The sequence below is a fragment of the Macrotis lagotis genome, chromosome 1 (assembly GCF_037893015.1).
Source record: "Macrotis lagotis isolate mMagLag1 chromosome 1, bilby.v1.9.chrom.fasta, whole genome shotgun sequence".
Classification (NCBI taxonomy): domain Eukaryota; kingdom Metazoa; phylum Chordata; class Mammalia; order Peramelemorphia; family Peramelidae; genus Macrotis; species Macrotis lagotis.
Window position 1 is genome coordinate 447,637 of NC_133658.1, and position 20,478 is coordinate 468,114.

A 20,478-nucleotide genomic window follows, 5' to 3' on the forward strand; every position below is an offset into this window, starting at 1 on the left:
GCGGGGCGGCCTCCCCCCAGATGAAGTTCAAGGTTTTCTGCTTGTTCCTCATTCTAGAGAGACCAGGCCACCTCACCAGACTTTGACACTGAGGAACAGCGTGTGTCTGGGCCTGACCCATGTGAGCTTGGAAGGCTCCAAGCTAGCTTGGGGACCCAGCGGAGAGAGCTGGCAAGCCGCAGACACTGTCCCCTAGCTGTGTGACCTTGGGCAAGTCACTTAATCTCCATTGCTCCCATTCAAGGCCATCTCCAGACATTCTGATCCAAGCCCAGCCACTGGACCCAGAAGACTCTGAAGAGACAGTGAGACTGCTGACGTAGCACAGCCCCCCTCACTGGGATGCAGCTCACAGACTTGTTGTGGCATCACCTTTCAGATGGCATGGTCTTTGAAAACGAAGGCCAAATATGATTGGAAGGCTCTACCACAGGTTGGCCCGAATAATCCACATGAAAATTTGGAGTGAAGATGACTAAATTTGTGTATCTCACATTTCTTTCAAATTACAGCAATTCTCTTTTGTGCATGGAGTACAAGACCTTCTTGGGTTCTGGCACACCATGCTGAGCACGCCTGTGCTAGTGTCTCCCATATGTTGAAATCTATTCCACAGTTCTTCAAAATATGAGAATTCAAAGTTCTGAGAGTGTTATTGTATGGCTTTTCCTGACCACTATGTGACTTCCTTCTTGCCTGAGTTCTCTGTGAAATAATCTCTTAGGTAAACATGTATTGGGCATTAGGACTCAGCCCATTGGAGTTAGCTCTCCATGGTAGAGTTTGAATGCTTGGCAGTTCAGCTAGAGAAAGGACCTCAGTATTTGGTACTTTATCTTGCCAGTGATGTTCAGCATCTTCCTAAGGCAATTCAAATGGAAGTGTTTCAGTTCTCTGGCGTGGTGTCCGTACACCATTGGTCCAGGTTTTACAGGTGTATGACATAAGGTCAGCACCATGGCTCCTGGGGACCTTCAGTTTAGTAAGCTGCCTAATATCTCCTCTCCCATCCTAAACAATAAGCTAGCTCTGGCAATGCATGCATCAACCTCATCTTTGTGGACATACCTGGAAAGTATAACATCAAGGTAAGTGAATTTATTCACAGCCATCGATATTTCTCCTATTGCTGATGGGTTTCATATTTGTGGTACTGGATTGTTAGGCCAAAATTAGCACAAGCAGAAGAGAACTGATCCGTACTCTGTCGCATCTCAGCCTCAGGGGCAGAGTGCATAATTACATTGAGGGCATAATTATCTGCAAACAAAAAAAGTCACATGCAACTTCTTCCTCCATGTTAGTCTTGACTTGTAGCCTTTTCAGGTTAAAAACTTTATAAAGGCAGCTAGGTGGTGCAGTGGATAGAGCACCAACTCTGAAATCATGAGGACTCAAGTTCAAATCCAGCCTCACACAGTAATTGCCTAGCTGTGTGACCTTGGGCAAGTCATTTAACATCATTGCCTTGCAAAAACAAAAAACTTTACTATAGTGCTAAATTTAATGCCACTTTCATCTTTAAAGATGTCTGAAAACTTGCTTTTTTAAAAAGCATGGACACAATACACACCTACTTCACTCCATTGGGGTATGGAAAAGTGCTCCCATGTGAGTCTGGCACATAATACTTGTTATAAATGGCTCATGAATACTTAGTCCAGAGTGATTAAAATGGCTTTTATTAAGATATCTTAACAAAATGGCACAACTCTCTCAAGGTGGGAGAGAAAGGTTAAAGAATCCCAGAAAGGAAGGTCTTTTTGCAGTTTGAAAGCTTTGTTCCTGCCCCTTCATGCCAACCATAGGCTGGGGTTACAATCTAATTGATATACCAGTTCTCATACAATTCCCCCACCCTGCTTATTATACTAAAGAGCAAGATCAGCTATCTCCTTGAGCATGAGCAAAGGAGAAGGTCAAGACCCTAGATTAATTTAAAATAGATGGGGCACATCCTACCTCACCTCAGTTTTGGATCAGATTGAGGCTGTCTTTTGACTTGAACTCAATATCTGCCCATAGGCACCAATATAGGCAGACCCTATTCTTTGTAATTTAAATTAACAATCCTCCCTTCACATTCCTGTGGAACCCAAAAACCCACATATTCCTCACATACTGATGAACTTCTCAAGGTACCCACATGACTGACGAAATCAAAAGCCTTGGTCAGATCAATTAATGCTGTGTATAGATGTGCATTCTGCTCCTGGAATTTGTACTGGAGGGTCAGGCAGTGAACACCATATCAACTGGTTCTTAGGTTGATAACCATCTTCCAGGGGAAAGACTAGCCTATTAAGGAGGACTCTAGCAAGGATCTTGCCAGCAATGACTGAGAAACATCCCACTCCTATGATTGTCACAGGACACTTTAGTTCCTTTACCTTTATAGAGACAATGGGAATGTCTTTGAACTCTTGGGTATTAACCTTTACTTGCCATATAAACCAGAAAATTACACTCAGCTTTTGTACCAGTAATGGATCCCCTGCCTTGTAAATCGTATTTGGAATAGAATCAGCAGGAACCTATTGTCATTCAAAATCTCTTCTTCAGTTGAAACTTCATCTAGAGGGGGTTTGTCTTCAACCTGAGATAAAATGTCGATGGCTTTAGCACTGATTAATGATGGTCTGTTGAGAACCCTATGGAAGTATAACCCCATCTCACCAGGATTATATCCTTACTGCTAATCAATGTGGCTCCATCAGCACTGAATGTACTGTACCATAAAGCTTTGGCCCATAAATAGGTTTTCAAGTCATTGTAAAAGTGCTTTGGATTATTACTACCAGCATAAAACTGAATTTCATCTATATAATTATTGAGTCAAGAATCCTGTATTTTTCCACTTTATTTTTGATGGAATTAAATGCTGCCTTCCTGGAGATAAATGAAATTTCCCTTCATTTAAGCAGTTTCCAGATTACTCCCATCATTTTTGTTAAATCAATCTTGATTTTTCTTTTTCTGGTCTAGATGATGAAATGCAGTGCTATATACCCAATCTCTAAAAGCTACCTACACCTTTTCTACTCCACTGTTGTCAACTATGTGTTGGCTTAGCTTTCCCTCCAAGTTAACAAGGAACTGTCCCTACTTGAAGAAGTGTTCTAATCTTTTGACGTCTTCTGTTAGTCATCTTGCCACTTTTTTTTGACTAAATATTTAGCTTGAAGAGGTTAAATTGTATTGTATATGTCTCTTTAAAAATAAGTCTATTCAATGCTGTGAGGATGCATCCATATGAAGCGATATTGTTTTTAGGTAAATGGAAGACAGTGTTGGTAGTGAGGTCATGAAATGCACAAATCTTCAGTAGTAAATGACCATAGCGACTCTTGTTTCCAACTCCCAATTCTCCTCAGGACTTCCTGTCATATCTGGTAGTCTGTGTCTACTCTGGCACTAAAGTCACCTAGAATTGTGTTCTTTGATCTCATCAGAATTGAACCCTAAGCACTGAAGAGAGTGGTATGGTGCTTTGCTGCAAGTGAAAACCGCATTGTCCTGAGCCTCTCATTTTGAGCCTTTTGTTTACTTCTTTTGGTTTGAATCATCTGTGTTCAGGGTTATGCCTACCCTCCCAGGTTAGCCACACCTACTGCTTCTTCATTTGCATGTTACCAAAGGACTTTGAGATAGGTAAAACAGAAAAAGGATAAGAGTGATATCTTTTGATTTGTGCATAAATTGGATTTAAGTGTGGTAGAGTTGCTCAAAGCCATTGGCCTCTCTCTTCTAAAGTTATCCCAGTCCAGGAGTAAGATAGTCAAGTCAAGGCTAGGGATACAGTGGTTGACCTTGGTGTCTTCATTGTCTAACCAAGCTTTAAGTACTCAACAGCATCTGCCTTAGTTACCTTCAGGGGTGTCAGAAAAAATGTTCCCATCTGCCCATTTGACCAGTCTTACATGTTTAGGGTAGACATCCCCTAATCTCCAATGGATTGAGACCTTTTGGTTTAGCTCTTCTGCCCAGACCCCTCCCTCCCTGCTTTCTCTTTCTCCTAGTTTGAGCTGAGATCTGATTCTCAGCTGAAGAACTCATTACTCTGATGAATCCTTATCTAACAGAACTGCTCTAATTTCTACTTGCCATTTTTGTCATTAAATGTTTAACACTATGCTAAGCATTGGAAATACAAAGAAAGACCAAACAAAAACCAATTGCTGCTCTCAAGAAGTTTGCAGTCCAATGGAGGGGAACACATGCAAACAAATAGGTACAAATACAAGATAAAAAAATAATTATAGAAGAAAGGCACTAGCATTAAGGTAAGGGTTCCTGTAGAGGGTGGGGTGCTGACTAGGACTTGAAGAAAGCCAGGAGGCTGAGAGGATGGAAGAGAGCCTTCCAGGTAAGAGGACAGAGCCATTGCACAAAACACAACCAAGAGCACAGTCAAATGAACAAGCATGAGACATGCAGGAATTCACGGAGAAGTAAACATGTAGTTACAAGGAAGGTACATTTCCCTGAGCCATCTCTTGGCTGGACTCATCCCATTCTCTCCTGTTAGCTCCTATATCAGGGCTAGTAGTTGATATGGGCTGATGGTCAGTCAGTGGTCATTAACATTATTATACCTGACAAGCCATTCTAGGATGGCTATCAGTATTTTTTTATGTTTTTCTTGGGGTTTTTTGCAAGACAGTGGGGTTAAGTGATTTGCCCAAGGTCACACCAGTAGGTATTAAATTTCTGAGGTCAAATTTGAACTCAGATCCTCCTGACCAGAGCATCTAGCTGCCCCGACTAGCAATATTTCTGAGCTCTTGGGTTGAATCTGTCCTCTAAAAGTCTCAAGTACGTTTGAACTGGAAATGAGCACCCCTGAATTGTGATCTCCTGATCTGTAATCATTTATAGTTTCCATCACTAGATGCATCTCTTTCAAGGTCCATTTTTGAATTAGAAAATCTTGTACGGTTGGACAGTCTCTTTTCCTCAGTTTATGAATAAGTCATTGTCCATCAGTTCTCTCCACCTGCTCATTAGAATGCTAAACTAACTCTGGGCAATTGGTGATTGCAATGAATCATCCTGATCAGGGCTCCCTCCATTCTCCAGGGTTATTTTATAAACAGGAAAGGTGACCAGTCTCTCAGTTATGTATGGGTCAGCTAACTTGTGAGTCCTTTGAATGATGAAAGCATGTCCTCTTCATCTTTAAACAAAGAACTCTTGTAATAACCTAAGACTAAACACTGAACCTTTAGACACTGAACATTCTAATTACTTTGATCTTTTGGTGTGTCCCATATATTCTTGCTGTACAACCCAAGCCTCCCATGATTGTTGTTCTGGGCGACATAATTCATGGGCCTGACGACCATCTGCTCTTCTCAGAGATGGGATCTTGGGCTCAAAAGTGCCTTATCTACTTGATCCTTTGAAAATTGCCAGGGATATGATCAGGTTCCCATCTAATTTCTAACTGCTTTGTTTTTGAGGAAGCCTGGTGACCCCAAGCTTCATATCATGGCTTGACCCCCTTTCCCACCTAATAGCACTTCTACAAAGAATATTCAGCAAACAGTAGAGGAACCCATTTATCCAAATTGGTAACAAAATGGGCATTAGAGAAGATCTTCACAGGAGACTGTAGAGAAATGACAGTGTGAAGCAGCTCCCTGTGGGAGTGAGGTAACTTGGCCAAGAAAGAATCCTGGATTTCACCCAAGGGGGTGACTTCCTCCAGCCTCTAGTGTAACAGGCTAAGAATGAAAGCATAAGGGAAACAGGGACTTTTTTCTTGTTTTCTTCAGAGACCACCTGAAGAAGGTTTGATGAGTTTGCAAAGGAAACCATTCCTAAAGAGTCCCCAAAGGGGAAGGACAGAATGAAGCTCTCTTGTTTCCTGAAGGCTCTGCCTTGCCACCTCCCACATAATAGGGCATTCATCTCTACCAACAAGAGTTTCCTTTTTACCTTTTTAATTTTGGGAATTTTTCCAGGTTGGTTCATTACTGTTTGGTGAGGAGTAGAGGTAATTAGGGAAGCAGCTTTTCTTTTGAACCCAGATTCACAGAAAAGATGTTTCTAGCTCAATGGCTCTCTTGGAACCTGGCTGAGCCTGGCCATCATGGACTTCATCTGCTCCTATGTCAGGAATCCTGAAGGCTTCAAGTGGTCATGTCTACCAAGGCCACTCACAGTGGCATCTATATGTTCCAACCACTACTCTGACACACATTTCAGTAAAAAAATTTATTATGAGCTCTTAGGAGTGGTCAGTAAGTAGGCATTGGGTAGTACCCAGTATCTGTTGCCTGCCCTATGCAGGCCTACCTTCAGAAGCTCTCGTGGCCTAGCTCAGCTGGGATGTCAGTGACACTTGGATTGTCATTTACTGTGATTTCTTCATGCTTTCTAGCTGTAGGCACCTGTTCAGCATGTCATACCCAGACAGAAAAGGAAAAAAAAATCTGACTTTTAGAGGGGCAATGGTACTTGGAAAGCAGCTCTCACTTGTGTGCCTGACCCCTTCCAGGGAACCTCCCACTCTTCAGTTCTCTTGGAGACGGAAATGCCTAGCTAGGATTGATTCTGGTTAGAGCCAGCTCCTCAGCCAAGGCCCTAAGAGACTGCTGGCTGCTGTTAAGGTGTTCCACAGAGCTTCCTTAGAAGTTCCTTTTTACTTCTAGCTCACTCCCTATGGCCTGTCTTTGATATTTCATTTTTCTCTTGGATTGTTATATTGGTGACAAGGTCTTCAAGGGAATGCATCCCTCCCCCCAGTTAGGAACCTTCTCTCACCGAGTCTTGCTTTTCATCTGTCATCTCAAGGCTCAGTTTCAAATCAGGAAGCTGCTTAGGAGGACTAAAGCAAATTCTGCTGAACTCCTCAGAAACGTCCTTCCTGTCCAAAGAATCCAGCTTGGTGAATACACAGAGTAAATGCTGAAGGAAGCAGTAACTAAAGTTGGGCTAGTGGCAGGTTTGAGAACAAGGGTGCAGAGGAACATCAGTCATGACAGAGACCTTTTCCAGCACTACTTGCCCCAAGAACTCTGTGTGTGTGTGTGTGTGTGTGTGTGTGTGTGTGTGTGTGTGTGTGTGTGTGTTGAGTGAGAGACAGATGCCATTGTTCATGAAATGGATGACTTTGTGCAGCTCTGCCTTAAATCCAATTTTGCATGAGGCTAGCCATCACCCCAAGATGCCATTGGTGGTCTTTGAAAACAAAGGGCAAACAATGTCATCCCATTCTTCCATGCACATGAACACAGGCACGAGTGAGATGTTCTCTTCTCTATATATGGGAGAGAGCTAACTATCTAAACTTTCAGGAGCTGGGATTTAGTCCTTGCTCTGCAACATGGTTAGAGCACTGGCCTGGGAATCAGGAAGACTGCAGAAGGACAGAGGTTGGAATGTGACCTCAGCCACTTTATACTAACTAGCTATGTGAACTTAGGCAAGTTATTTTACCCTAACTGCCTTGCATCCAGGGCCATCTCCAGTCATCCTGCTTCATATGTGACTACTGGATGCAGATAGCTCTGGAGGAGAAAGTGAGGCTGGTGACTTTGCACAAAATTCATGTGCTTCTCATGGCATCTCCATGATGTCATCATGCTTCTCTCCATTTGACAGGGAAACAAGCTAAGAGTTAAATGACTTCCTCAGAATCACATAGCAAATAAGTATCAAGAAGGAGTCAAACATGTCATTCTGACTTCAAATTCAGTGCTCACTACCTAATTTAGTCTTAAATTATGACTGGTCATATTATGTCCTTATTTGCAAATAATACAACTGGAAGAAAAAGAACCATTGAATGATTTGTGGTAGGAAAATACAATAAGACAGAGGTCCTAGGACTTTGCCCAAAACAAGAGCTCTGAGTGAATGTGCCTGAATCTGGTTCTTCTGTTTTGTTTTTAAATATATATTTTTTATTTACAGTTCAGTTTTATCCCCTCCCCTTTTCTGAGACAGTAAGCAATCACATATATATATATATATATATATATATAATTATATATATAGTTATATATGTACAAGTATGTAAAACAGTTTCATATCAGTCATTTTATACAAGAAGACTCAAAAGAAAAAAATGAAAATTAGCATGCTTATGTCTGTATCAAATACTGTTCTTTCTCTGGAGACAGTATGCTTCATGAGTCCTTTGGGGTTGTCTTGGATCATTGTATTGTGTAGAATAGCTAAGTCATTCACAGTTCTTTGTTGAATATTGCTATTACTGTGTACAATGTTCTCCTGGTTCTATTCACTTCACTATGCATCAGTTCATGTAAGTTTTTCCAGGGTTTTCTGAAATCATCCTGCTTTTCACTTTTGATTGCACAATAATATTTCATTACAATCATATAGCACAACTTGTTTAGCCATTCCCTAATTGTTGGGCATTCCTTTGATTTCCAATTCTTAGCTATCACAAAAACAGCTGCTTTTTTAGGGATACCTTTAGGTTACAAATTTAGCAGTGGTATTGCTGGATAAAAGGGTATGCAGTTTTATAGCCCTTTGGATATAGTTCCAAATTTTTCTCCAGAATGATTGGATCAGTTCACATCAATGATAATGCATTAGCATCCCAGTTTTCCCACATTCCCTCCAACATCCAACATTTTACTTTTCTGTCATATTAGAACCACTGATATGTGGGAGGTAGTACCTCTTTTAATTTGCAATTCTCTAATCAATAGTGATTTAGGGCATTTTATAGGACTATAGATAGATTTGATTTCCTTGTCTGAAAATTACCTGTTCATATCTTTTGACAATTTATCAATTAGAGAATGACTTGTATTTTTATATTTTGGGCTCATTTATATATTTGAGAAATGAGGCCTTTATTATAGCAAAATATTTTCAATTTTCTGCTTTCCTTTTCATTTTGGTTGTATTGGCTTTGTTTACACCAAACTTTTAATTTTATATAATCAAAATTATCTGTTTTACAGTTTGTAATGCTACCCACATCCTTTTTTTGGCCCTAAATTCATTCTTTATCCATAAATCTAAATTATTTTGTGCTCTCAATTTGCTTATCAAAGCTATCACCCTTTAGGTGTAAATCATGTACCTGTTGACTTATCTTGGTATACACTATGAAATATTGGTTTATTCCTAGTTCCTTCCATACTATTTTCCAGTTTTTTGAACAGTTTTTCTAAAAAAAATAATTATTAATTATTATTAATTTATTATTATTTTCTTCCCAAAACTTGGGATCTTTGGGTTTAGCATATACTAGACTACTATTGAATTTCCTATAATGTAATTTTTTTTTCTGAATTTTATTCCAGTGATATACCACTCTGGTTCTTAGACAATACCATACTGTTTTGACAATTACCACTTTATTATATGGTTTGAGATCTGGTATTTTTTTCCATTTTTTTCATTGATTGCCTTGATAATCTTTGAGTTTTTATTCTTCAGATGAATTTGTTATTATTTTTTCTACTTTTATAAAATAATTTTTGGTAGTTTGGTATAGCACTGAAAAATAATTTGAGTAGAATTGTCATTTTTATTACATTAGCTCAACCTACCCATAAGCAACTAGCATTTTTCCAATTGTTTAGCTCTGACTTTGTGTGAAAAATGTTTTATAATTTTATCGTTTCTGGCTTAGTCTTGGCAAGTAGACTACCAAGTATTTTATATTGTCTATGGTTGTCTACAGTTATATTAAATGGAATTTCCCTTTCTCTCTCTTACTACTGAACTTTGTTGGTAATATATAAAAATGCTGTTGATTTATGTGGGTTTATTTTGTATCCCACAACTTTGCTAAAACTGTTAATAATTTCAAGTAGTTTTTTAGTTCTAGGATTTTCTAAGTATAACATTAAATCATCTGCAAAGAGTGATAGTTTTGTTTCCTCATTGCCTTTTCTAATTTCTCTCAGTACTTTTTTCTTATTACCAAGATTTCCAGTACAATAAATAGAGGTGATACTGAGCACTTTTGTTTCACCACTGATTGTGTTGGTAAGATTTCTTATTTATCCTCATTACAGATGCCTACTGATAGTTTTAAATATTACTTATTATTTTAAAGAAATCTCCATTTATTCCTATGTTCTCTAATGTTTTTAATAGGAAGGGTGCAATATTTTGTCAAAGGTTTTTTCTGCATCTTTTGAGATTTGATTTCTGTTGGCTTTGTCATTGATATGATTAATTATGCTGAAAGTTTTCCTTACATTGAATCAGCCCTGAATTCTTTCAACTCATCATTGTATCTGAGCTTTGTGAAATCTCTTTGCTAGCACTTAAAAATTTTTACATTGGGGTGGCTAGGTGGTGTAGTGGATAAAGCACTGGCCTTGGAGTCAGGAATACCTGGGTTCAAATCCAGTCTCAGACACTTAATAATTACCTAGCTGTGTGGCCTTGGGCAAGCCACTTAACCCCATTTTGCCTTGAGAAAAACCTAAAAAAAAAATTTACATCAATATTCATTAGGGAAATTGGTCAATAAATTTCTTTGTCTGTTTTGTCTCTTCCTGGCTTATGTACCAGCACCATATTTATGTTGTAAAACAAATTTGGTAGGACTCCACCTATTTTTGTAAATAATTTATATAGTATTGAAATTTTTCTTTAAATATTTAGTAGAATTAACTTGCGCATCTTATCTCAATTTGGGAATTTTTTTTTTAGGAAGTTCATTGATGGCTTATTCAATTTCCTTTTCAAAGACTGGGTTATTTGATTATTTTATTTCTTCTGTTAATCTGGGTAAATTATATTTTTGTAGCTATTCATCCATTTCATTTAGATTATCAAATTTATCGGCATATAATTGGGCAAAATAACTCCTAAAATTTGTGTTCATTTCCTCTTCATTGGTGGGGATTATTTTTTATACTATTTTGATTTTTCTCCTCTTCTTTTTTTAAAATCAGTATAATTGTTTCTTTATTTTGTGGGGTCCCCCCCACATAAAACCAACTCCTAGTTTTAATTTTAGTTCAATGGTTTTCTTACTTGCAATTTTCTCCTTTGATTTTCAGAAATTTCAGTTTGATCTTTGAGGATTTTTAATTTATTCTTTTTCTAATTTTTAGTTTCAAACCCAACTCATTGACCTACTTTTTCTCTATTTTAGTGATGTAAGCAATTAGAGTTATAGGTTTTCTCTCTTGATTCTATGAGCCAAGCTGGTCTGGTGTGCTCATGGTTCATATTATTTTCCTATTGGTTTGTTGGGGTTTGGAGTTTTTACTTCTCTCCTCATGCTCAGTGGAAAAGATGGTGATTAAGGAACTGGCCCACACAGTGCAGAATATTGTTTGGAATGAATGACTACCCTCATATTCCACCAAAGGTGGGTGTCCATCAAGGAGGAGTATTCACTTATACTACTAACCCTGCCCAACAGCATCATCATCAAGTGGTTACAGAATTATTATCAGTATTTTACAGTTTAGGAAAATCAAGCTCCTGAAAGGAAAACTTACAGTCACCCAGCTTAGATGTATCAAAACTGATTCTGAGAACTCCTCTTCCCAAATTTAAGTTGGTTCTGTCTTCTGGCAAAGCTGTGGCCATTTAAATCAAGGTATGATGCCTCATCCCTGTTCTTAAAGGATCTTGGCAGCTGAGGCTTGGGCAATCCCAGTCAGGCTATCTTTTTTACTTCTTAAAATTGCTTTCTTTTCTAAAAGTCTTAACTGCAGTTAATTTGGGTGTCTAGATGGAGGAATTCAGCACTACCCTCACAAGCAACCAGAAACAAAAGAGTTCCTTAGAGAAACTCTTCCTGCTTCTTCTTCTGGACAATGATAGCCTCTATAGATAGCTCTTTGTCCCCTTGAAAGGAGGAAGAGATTAAAGGAAATCAAATCCCACAGGTAGGAGGGTTGGGACTTCCGGGGGATGAAGAAGAAATGATGGCAGAGCTCAGGAAAAGGGCAGAGGTAAACACAGGGACTAGCAAGGTTTGGTTATTGGAGGTGTGCATGATAAGAAGAGAAATGTGGTTCAGAGGGTGATAGGGATTACTCTTACCTTTCTCATCAAATTTTAGTTCTCAGCCCAAAGAGAATCTTGGAAGCAACACTTGCCCTAGCAATTAAGCCTCTGAACTGCTCTGAGTGGAGGGGATTCTGAGCAGTCTCTGAAATCGACTGTTATAAGAACCTTGTAATATTAAGTCAGCTTCTTTTTGAGGGACCAGACTTTTTATCAGTACCTGAGACAGAGGGCTAAAGAACAGCCAGTCTTGGCTTGGGTATGCTGCTCAGGGTGCTGACTCACATTCAATTCTTGTCTAAAGAGAGCTGTCACTCTCCCATTCAGTGAGAGGGGAACTGTAGGCAACAGGATAGAGAATGGAGAAGACATGAGATGCCACCCCCAGCAGTAAAAAGTAAACATGCCACCCAGAAGAAGGCAATAGAGCAATCCAGTGTCAGCACCAGAAAACACTACTGCTCTGCCCAATCAGTGATGGGAGCTATCCTGGCCTTATGTGCCCCAACAAGGACTCTTAGAACATGGCTCTAATCAACCTCCATGGGACAGATGGATACACAAATCCCTGTGGACATGAGGGTCATTTTCTCTTGGCACTTAACTTGTGACTTTTGCTTTTGTCTCTTTGTCCTCTGGTTTCCTGGTAAAAGTGAACTTGTTTGTTACGCTCATGAGCTAATGTACAGAAACTGATCCTCCAGTGCCTCCAACCTCTGAAAGTGTAAAGGAAACAAGGAGGACCAAGAGAGCACTGTGTACAGCAGTGGCAGTATTGTTCAAAGAGTAACTGTGAATTGCAAAGCTATTCTGAGTGGGAAGAACATGATATACAGCAGTGACAAGTAGATGACACAGTGGGTGGAGCACCTGCCCCTGAAGTCAGGAGGATCTGAGTTCAATACAGCCTCAGACTCTAACTAAATGACCTTGGGCAAGTCCCTTAATCCTGATTGCTTCCCAGCTAGAGTCATCTTCATTCATCCTGATTCATATTCAGTCCACTAGACCTAGATGGGTTCTGGACAACAAAGTGAGGATGGAGATTTAGCACAGCATCCCTCTCACTCAAATTCAAATCATGTGCATGTCATGGCATCACCTCCCTGTTGTCACCATCTTCTTCAAGAATGAAGGACAAATATCACAGTAATGGCAGTTTCATTCAAAGAGTTACTGTGAGTGATGAAGCTATTCTGAGTGAAAAGAACTTTCAAGTCAGTAACAGAGGACCTAGGGAGGAAAATGCTGTCCATGGAAGTATGGAGTGTAGGATTCCGTGTATCTATTCCAACTCCAGTGTTGGCATTCTCTAAGCAGAATTGGGAAGGAGATGACTGATAGTTCACAGGTGAGAGAAACCCCACCAACTCACATTTCTATGAAGATCTGAAAGTGCTTTCCTTGGGGATGTTGTAAACTCCATGTGCAGGAAAGGAAACAAGCTCAAAAAAAGATGAATAACTAATGTCACCCAGCTACAACAGTAATAAATGAGGGAATAATGAAGTTATTGATAAAAGACTTACTGGGAAATCTCATCAACTTCTCCATTGGTTTCTAAAGACTTTCGGAAGTCCACACTGAGCTGGTTACGATTCACTTTAACTTTTAACCTTAAAAATAAAATGAGTTACTGAGGAACGACTTCTTTCCAAGACTAGGACTGAGCAAGCATCAGACTAAAATGCTAGGAACCAACCATTACCTGGATCTTTGACGAAATTCACTTTCCACATATGCAGCTGGGACTTTAAGCCACTCACTCGGATTCATATTCTGCCGTGCGAGGGATTGTGGAAGCTTGGCCAGCCATTTAGCTTTCTCTATTTCTTTAAACTCTTTCATTGTATACATTTTTCCTAAATGGTGAGAAGCAGCACATGAGACATTGATTAGTCAGCTCTGGATTGTTCTAAAAGTGTGAGGTGACAGGACAGTTAGCAGTTCTCTAAAGTACCTGTCTCACATTGAAGAATTGCTCTGTTGTCCTCATCCCTGTTCTCCTGGGCTTGTAACAGGGGATCATGGAATGGTGGGAGGGTAACCTGGAAGAAACAAACATGATTTCAGTGATAAGAAGTTTTCTCCTCAACCCACCCAAGGATCAGGTTGTGCCTCAGAAAACACTGAATCTCCAGAGGAAGGGGGAGGCTCCGACTCATGACTAGTTCAGACAGGATAAGGGTTAAGAAATCCTCAGAGCTGAGCACTCCAGCCCTGAGAGCCAGAGCTGACTTCTGCACCTTCTCCTCATGAGGAAAGACCTCTCTGCATAAAAGAGACCCAAATTCTGCCATTGGGACCCAAGATTGACCCAGGGCAGGCTGGGCAGACCTGAGGGCCCTTTGGTGGTGGTGGGGCATTCCATAAGCAGCTGGAAACTGCCTCTCTACCCCAAGTGAGGTTAACCCCTGGGCTGAAGCATCTTGGAGATGGAACTCTGATGTTAGGCTGCTGCCTGGGATAGAGCACACTAGAGTTGCCATTTCTATTCACCCCCACTTCTGACACCTGACTCTCCCCAGTGATCTCAACAGGTTCTCCCTACCCTGTATTCTTCTCATCCTGTGAAATAAATACCAGTTATTCAAAATTGCTTTCATTGATATCATGCAAAGATGGCTGCTACTACTTTTAAAAATCATTCGAGTATTTATTAAATGCCAACTCTATATCAAGCTCCAGAAATACAAAGGTACCCTTTGTATGACTTTAAACTAGGTTCCTAAACCCACATCAGAAAAATCAATGGAAACAAATGGAAATGTCTATGCAGCTGAACAACCTACAATTGGAATGGCCTGCTCCTTGGACATAAGAAGGCTAACATTAACCCTGTGTCATTTCTTATGGATCCTATTTACAAGTTACAGTTGATTCTGTCCTCAGTTGCTTAAGCCATGGTTCTGAGTTCTTTTGAATTGTAGTGGGGGTAAAATTTTAAAATCCACCTATTCTTACCTCAAGGAATTTACCTGACCTTAGGGGATGAATGAAAAACAAGGAAGTCTGAGCCTTCAATGATGTCTGGTTGCTTCCCAAAAGTCTGGACCCCTCTCTCTCCTGGGCTCCAATAAAGAGCATTTCTTAGTCTCATGAGAAAAGAAGGGGTCATTGCCAGCCCCATGACCAAACTTCTAACCAAGCATGTTGTCCCAATACCGTGATGTCATCTATCTTGTTTTGTTGTTTGTTCTGGACTCCCTAAGTCCTATAAAAGATTTTGTCCTTTTGCTCAGGATTTTTAACATTAATAGGGGCAAGCTATGGACCCAATTATCAGCAGGTAGCTTGTCTCTGCTAAAGCCTGCCATAGTTTGCCCTTTCATTAAAATTCAATCAAGTCAGTTGGTGGTAGAGGTATAATAAGGATAAAGAGTTTTCCTACCCAGATCCTTATCAGAACCTCCCTCTATTCTATTTTGTATATGAGCTAACAAGGTCTCCAACAATCAAACCAAGTAAGGTGCTCTTTACCTAAATTGGACCAGAGATGTCTTTGAGCAAAGGAGATAAATTATCAGATAAAGTAACTATTGAAAGAGTTGGTAAATACAGCTTTCCCAATTGGGTGGACCAAAAAGACAATGTCATGGTCAAGGTACAGTGTATCTGACTGAGGCTGATAAGACCAATATAAGCTCAGAAGGCTCTATCACAGATCAGGTACAAATACTTCATATGAGCATCTGGAGAAGAGTTATTTCTAAATTTGAGCATCTCATTTGGGGAGGGGGAACTCCTCAATTCTGCTTTGCTCATAGACCACACCACTTCTGATGTGGGTCCACCATGCTGGTCCTGTGCCTGTGTCTCTCATGTCTCCCAATAAATAGATTCCAAAGTTCTTTGGAGAGACCTTGGATGTATCCTTGTATCCCTTTTTTTGATGGTCTATGATCTCTTGCTTTGTGTGAGTTTGAATATAAAATAGTCTTTAAGGCAAATGTACATTTGACATTTGAACAATGTGGCCAGCCCAATGGAGTTACACTCTCCATCACAAGAGATTAAATGCTTGGGAGAAAGTACCTCAGTGTATGGTATCTTATCCTGCCATCCTGCCTTCAAGACATTTCAAATGAAAGCAATTCAGTTTCCTGCCATGATACTGGTAGACTGTCCAGGTTTCACAGGCACACAACAATGAGGTCAGCTCTATAGACCTTCAGCTTGGTAGTCAATCTAATGCCTCTTCTTTCCCACATTTTTCTTTGGAGCTTCCCAAACACTGAGTCAGCTCTGACAACGTGTCAATCTCACTAAATGTCTACATCCTTGAAAAGTATACTGCCTTATCCACAGCATTCAGTATTTCTCCATTTGCTGTAACCAATAGTTCCATATATAAATGGTGTGGTGCTGAATGGTGGGGCATCTGTTTTTTCTTGGTGTTGATGGTTAAGCCAAAATTAGCACAAGCAGCAGAGAATTGATCCATGCTCTGATGCATCTCAACTTAAGCATTTGAGCATACAATTATCTACCAACTCTCCCTTCACTTTAGTCTTGGCATGTAGCTTTTTGAAGTTAAATACTTTGCCATAAGTGCAGTAACTGATCTTAATGCCATTTCATTTTTATTGAAAACATCTGATAATGTTGCTGAAAACATTATACAAGAAAAGCATGTGAGTGGAGCAGCTAGGTAGTGCAGTGGATAGAGCCCTGTAGTTAGGAGGACCTGACTTCAAATCTGGACTCAGATTCTTCACACTAGCTGTGTATCTCTGGGCAAGTCTTTCTCTTTTTTTAAAATGTTTTGTGAATGTGGTTTTTAAGTATTATCAAAGTTTTTCAACCTTCATCCACTTGCATATATTTTTCTACCACCCTCCCCTCAGTGGTGAACAGTCTAATAAAATTTATAAACATTTGTGTTTAACATGTTTACATATTAGTCATTTTGTGTATGAAGGATTAGGACTAAAGGAAAAGAAAGAAAACCATGGGATAGAAGGAAAAACAAGAATTTTTTTAAAAAGTGAACACAGTGTCCACTCAGATTTTGTAGGGGGGTTTTTGGTTTATTTTTTGTTTTTCTCTGGATGAGGACAAAATTGCCCATAACAGGTCTCCCAAGGTTGTCCTAGCTATCTGAACTGTTGAAAGGAGCTACATCCATCATAGTCGGTCTACTCACAATGTTGTTAAGGTATACAATGTTCTCTTGATTCTGCTCACTTTCTTGGCATCGATTCATGTAATTCTTTCCATGCTTCTCTAAAGTCCGACCATTCATGATTTCTTATACAGCAACAGTACTCCATAAAAGCCATTCTCCAAGTGATGGCCAATTATTTTGGGCAAGCCACTTAACCTTGTATATACCTTGGTTGTCTTGTAAATAAATAATTTAAAAGCTCTGGGTACTGGGAAAGTGCTAAAGCACTGTCCATTATCCTGAACCCAGGCAATAATGCTATCATCAAACTGGTGAACAATACTTTTCTAGGCAACCACAATATTCTGCAAGCTCTCATAACTGATAATATCAAAGGCCTTGGTAAGAACCATTAATATTGTGCACAAAATGCTATTCCTAGCATTTTGTCTGGAGTTGTCAGACAGCAAATATCCTTCAAACCATCCATTAGTCCTTCTGGAAGCCACACAAGCTGTCAGGTAGATGACTATCTTCCAAGTGAAGGGTCAGCCTCTTTTTTTTTTTAGGATAGTGCTCTATCCACTGCACCACCTAGCCTCCCCTAGGGTTAGCCTCTTAAGGACGACTCTGGCAAGAATCATGCCAGCAATAACTGAGAGACATCCCAATCCCATGATTGTCACAGGTCAATCTTTATAGAGATGGACTCTTGAGGGGGTAATCTTTTGTCATATAACTCAAAAAATGTCAGTCAGCTTTTATATGAGCCCCCTGCTTTGTAAATCTCAGAACAATCTCTACTAGATACTTTGCCACATGAGAGGAGCCAAATGGCATTCAAAAGTTCTTCAGTTGGAAGTTTGGCAAAAGGATTGACTTCAACCTGATGTAAACAGTAAATGGCTTTGGCATTGATTGCTGATCTGATGAGTATCAGTGTTGAGCCCATCTTTCTAGGGTTAGAAATTAGGATTAGGAATAGGATTCATATCACTAAGAAGTCACATTGATGGCTACATCCACACTGAGTAGTTGAAATGTACCATATGGCTTTAGTCCATAAACAACCCTAGGGCACAAAAATGCCCTGGATAGTTACTATCAGAGTAATGGATAGAGCAGTGACTTTGGAGTCAGGAAGATGGGAGTTTAAATACGCCTTAGACACCTGCCACTTATTAGCCATATGACCTTGGACAAGTCACTTAACTCTGATTGCCTCACATCCAGGGCCATCTCTAGTCGTCTTACTATCTGGCCACTGGACCCAGATTGCTCTGGAGGAGAAAGCGAGGTTGGTGATTTTGGGTGCCCTCAAATTCATGTGCTTGTCATCAACTCCTAAGGTCATGGTATTCTTTGAGAATGAAGGTCAAACATCTGTGTAAAACTGAATTTCATCTGCTGCCTTACTGAGCCAAGAATCCTGCATCTCTAAGCTATGTATTTTGCTTTTGACAAAGCAAAATGTTGTTTCTAAGAGACAGATGAACTAACCTGCTGGTAATCCCTTTGGAGTTCTTGTTTTTCATTTAGCAGCTTCTGAATTTCTCATCAAATATAAATGTTTGAGAGTTTTCTGGCCCAGAAAAGTTTACCACATCTCCAAAAGCTACCCACTCCTTTTCTGTTCCACTGTTGCCAATCGTATTGGCACATTTTCTCTCCATGATAACACCAAACTGTTCCCAATTGATATTAAGTGTTTTTGGTAGTGCTCTTGCCTTGGTGCTGCTGCTTTTGTTGAATACAAAGTTTGTTACAAGGGTGCATCTATGAAGTTTTATTGCATTTAGGAAATGGAAGGCAGTGTTGGTGATGAGGTGGTCATGCAATGTAAGTCTGCTGGAGTAAGGGACCATTGCTGTTGGTATTTCCAACTCTATTCCTCCCAAGGATTCTCTGCCATGGCTGGTAGTCTGAGTCTACTGTAGCATCAAAATCATCCAAAATTATAAACAATATAGGGTCCATATTTCTCACAACTATCTGTTGGTAAGCCTCTGTGTGTGTGTGTATATATATATATATATATATATATATATATATATATATATATATATTGTCAGTGATATTTTATTAAAGAGTACTTTCAGAAAATTGTATGCCTAACACTTAAGGGAAAAAAATAACTGTCTTGTGACTATTTTTTGAGTTCTTTAAGTCTTTTAAAACAAGTCTCTTTCTTTTCAGACCTGCACTCTTTGGATGTTTCTGGAGCACATGGGGAGAGATAAAAGATAAGGGAATTTTTCCCCCCTCAAACCACAGAAATTTATGACATAAATTAGAAAGTTAATTTTTGACAAATGTAAGTTTTTACTATGCATCTCCAGATTTTGGGTTAAAGGTTTGATTAAATGCTGAAATAATCTAGTGAATTTTAGAGTTAATACTCTTTAGATTTTGTTTTAAGAGAAATAAGAGACTCCTGCCACCCCCCCACCACTACCACTACCACTACAACCCAGAATGACAAATTTATTGTTTTGAATCTAGCATTTTATAAGTGAATTGTGCCCAGAGAAACTTATTTAAGAAATTAACCTGAAAGGTAAGTAAAATTTATTTGGATAAATTCTTTATTATTAAATTCTTTGTTAATTTTTATTATTTATATTAGATTATTCATTTCTGCAAATTATATACCAGAACGTCATTGTTGTTTTAGTAATCCAAGTTTGTGTAAGTTGATAAAGATTTTTATAATTGCCAAAATTATTTTACAGGACTTTTGGTGCTTCCATCTTTTAGGAAATAACAGAATTGGTTAAAAAAAAAAAACCCCAACAGTTTTTAATATAATTAAAGTATTGGCAAAGTCAGAACAAGAAATCATTGGTTTTGTTTAACTCTGTTCAAATTATAAAGAAGAAACTCAGTGAAGTAAAGATTGGAGAATAATAGTCTGAAATGCTATTGGAATAAGGTGAATTGAAGGAGTGAATATTAAAATTAAAGCAAGTTTTTTTTTTTAGATTTTTCAAGGCAATGGGGTTAAAGTGGCTTGCCCAAGGCCACATGGCTAGGTAATTATTAAGTGTCTGAGGTCGGATTTGAACCCAGGTACTCCTGACTCCAAGGCCGGTGCTCTATTCACTGTTTTAAGAGAAGAATATAGAAGATAATAAAATAGGTATGGACTTTCAGACCACAGGAGACACATATGTTGAAAGAAATCTTTGGGGAAACTTTTAGTGGAACTTCATGTATTTCTTCTCTTGGGCATGTGAGTAACAAAAATTTCAGTTTGATTTGGAATTATATAGGGAAAAACTATAGAGAGCTAGGACTAAACTGATAAGCAAATAGAAACCAGATTTAAACTAAATTAAAATGTGCTTTTATATAGAATGATTGGAATAGTTTAAACCTAATGTCAGACTGGCATTTAAAAA

At 39.1% G+C, this 20,478-nt stretch overlaps 1 protein-coding gene across 8 annotated transcripts in view; it reads right to left on the bottom strand.

Moving 5' to 3' along the window:
* Positions 1-6,204: 6,204 nt before the first annotated feature.
* The window catches only part of LOC141493339 (protein FAM228B-like), a 53,648-nt gene continuing 39,374 nt past the window's right edge, over positions 6,205-20,478 (bottom strand). For all 8 annotated transcript variants that reach the window (XM_074194561.1, XM_074194601.1, XM_074194577.1 and 5 more), the window contains 5 exons: positions 13,931-14,018; positions 13,679-13,832; positions 13,500-13,586; positions 6,769-6,871; positions 6,205-6,395 (listed from right to left, as the gene is read on the bottom strand). In XM_074194561.1, the coding sequence (XP_074050662.1) occupies positions 6,303-6,395; positions 6,769-6,871; positions 13,500-13,586; positions 13,679-13,832; positions 13,931-14,018 (525 nt within the window). In that variant the 3' untranslated portion in view covers positions 6,205-6,302. The remainder of the gene's footprint in view (positions 6,396-6,768; positions 6,872-13,499; positions 13,587-13,678; positions 13,833-13,930; positions 14,019-20,478) is intronic.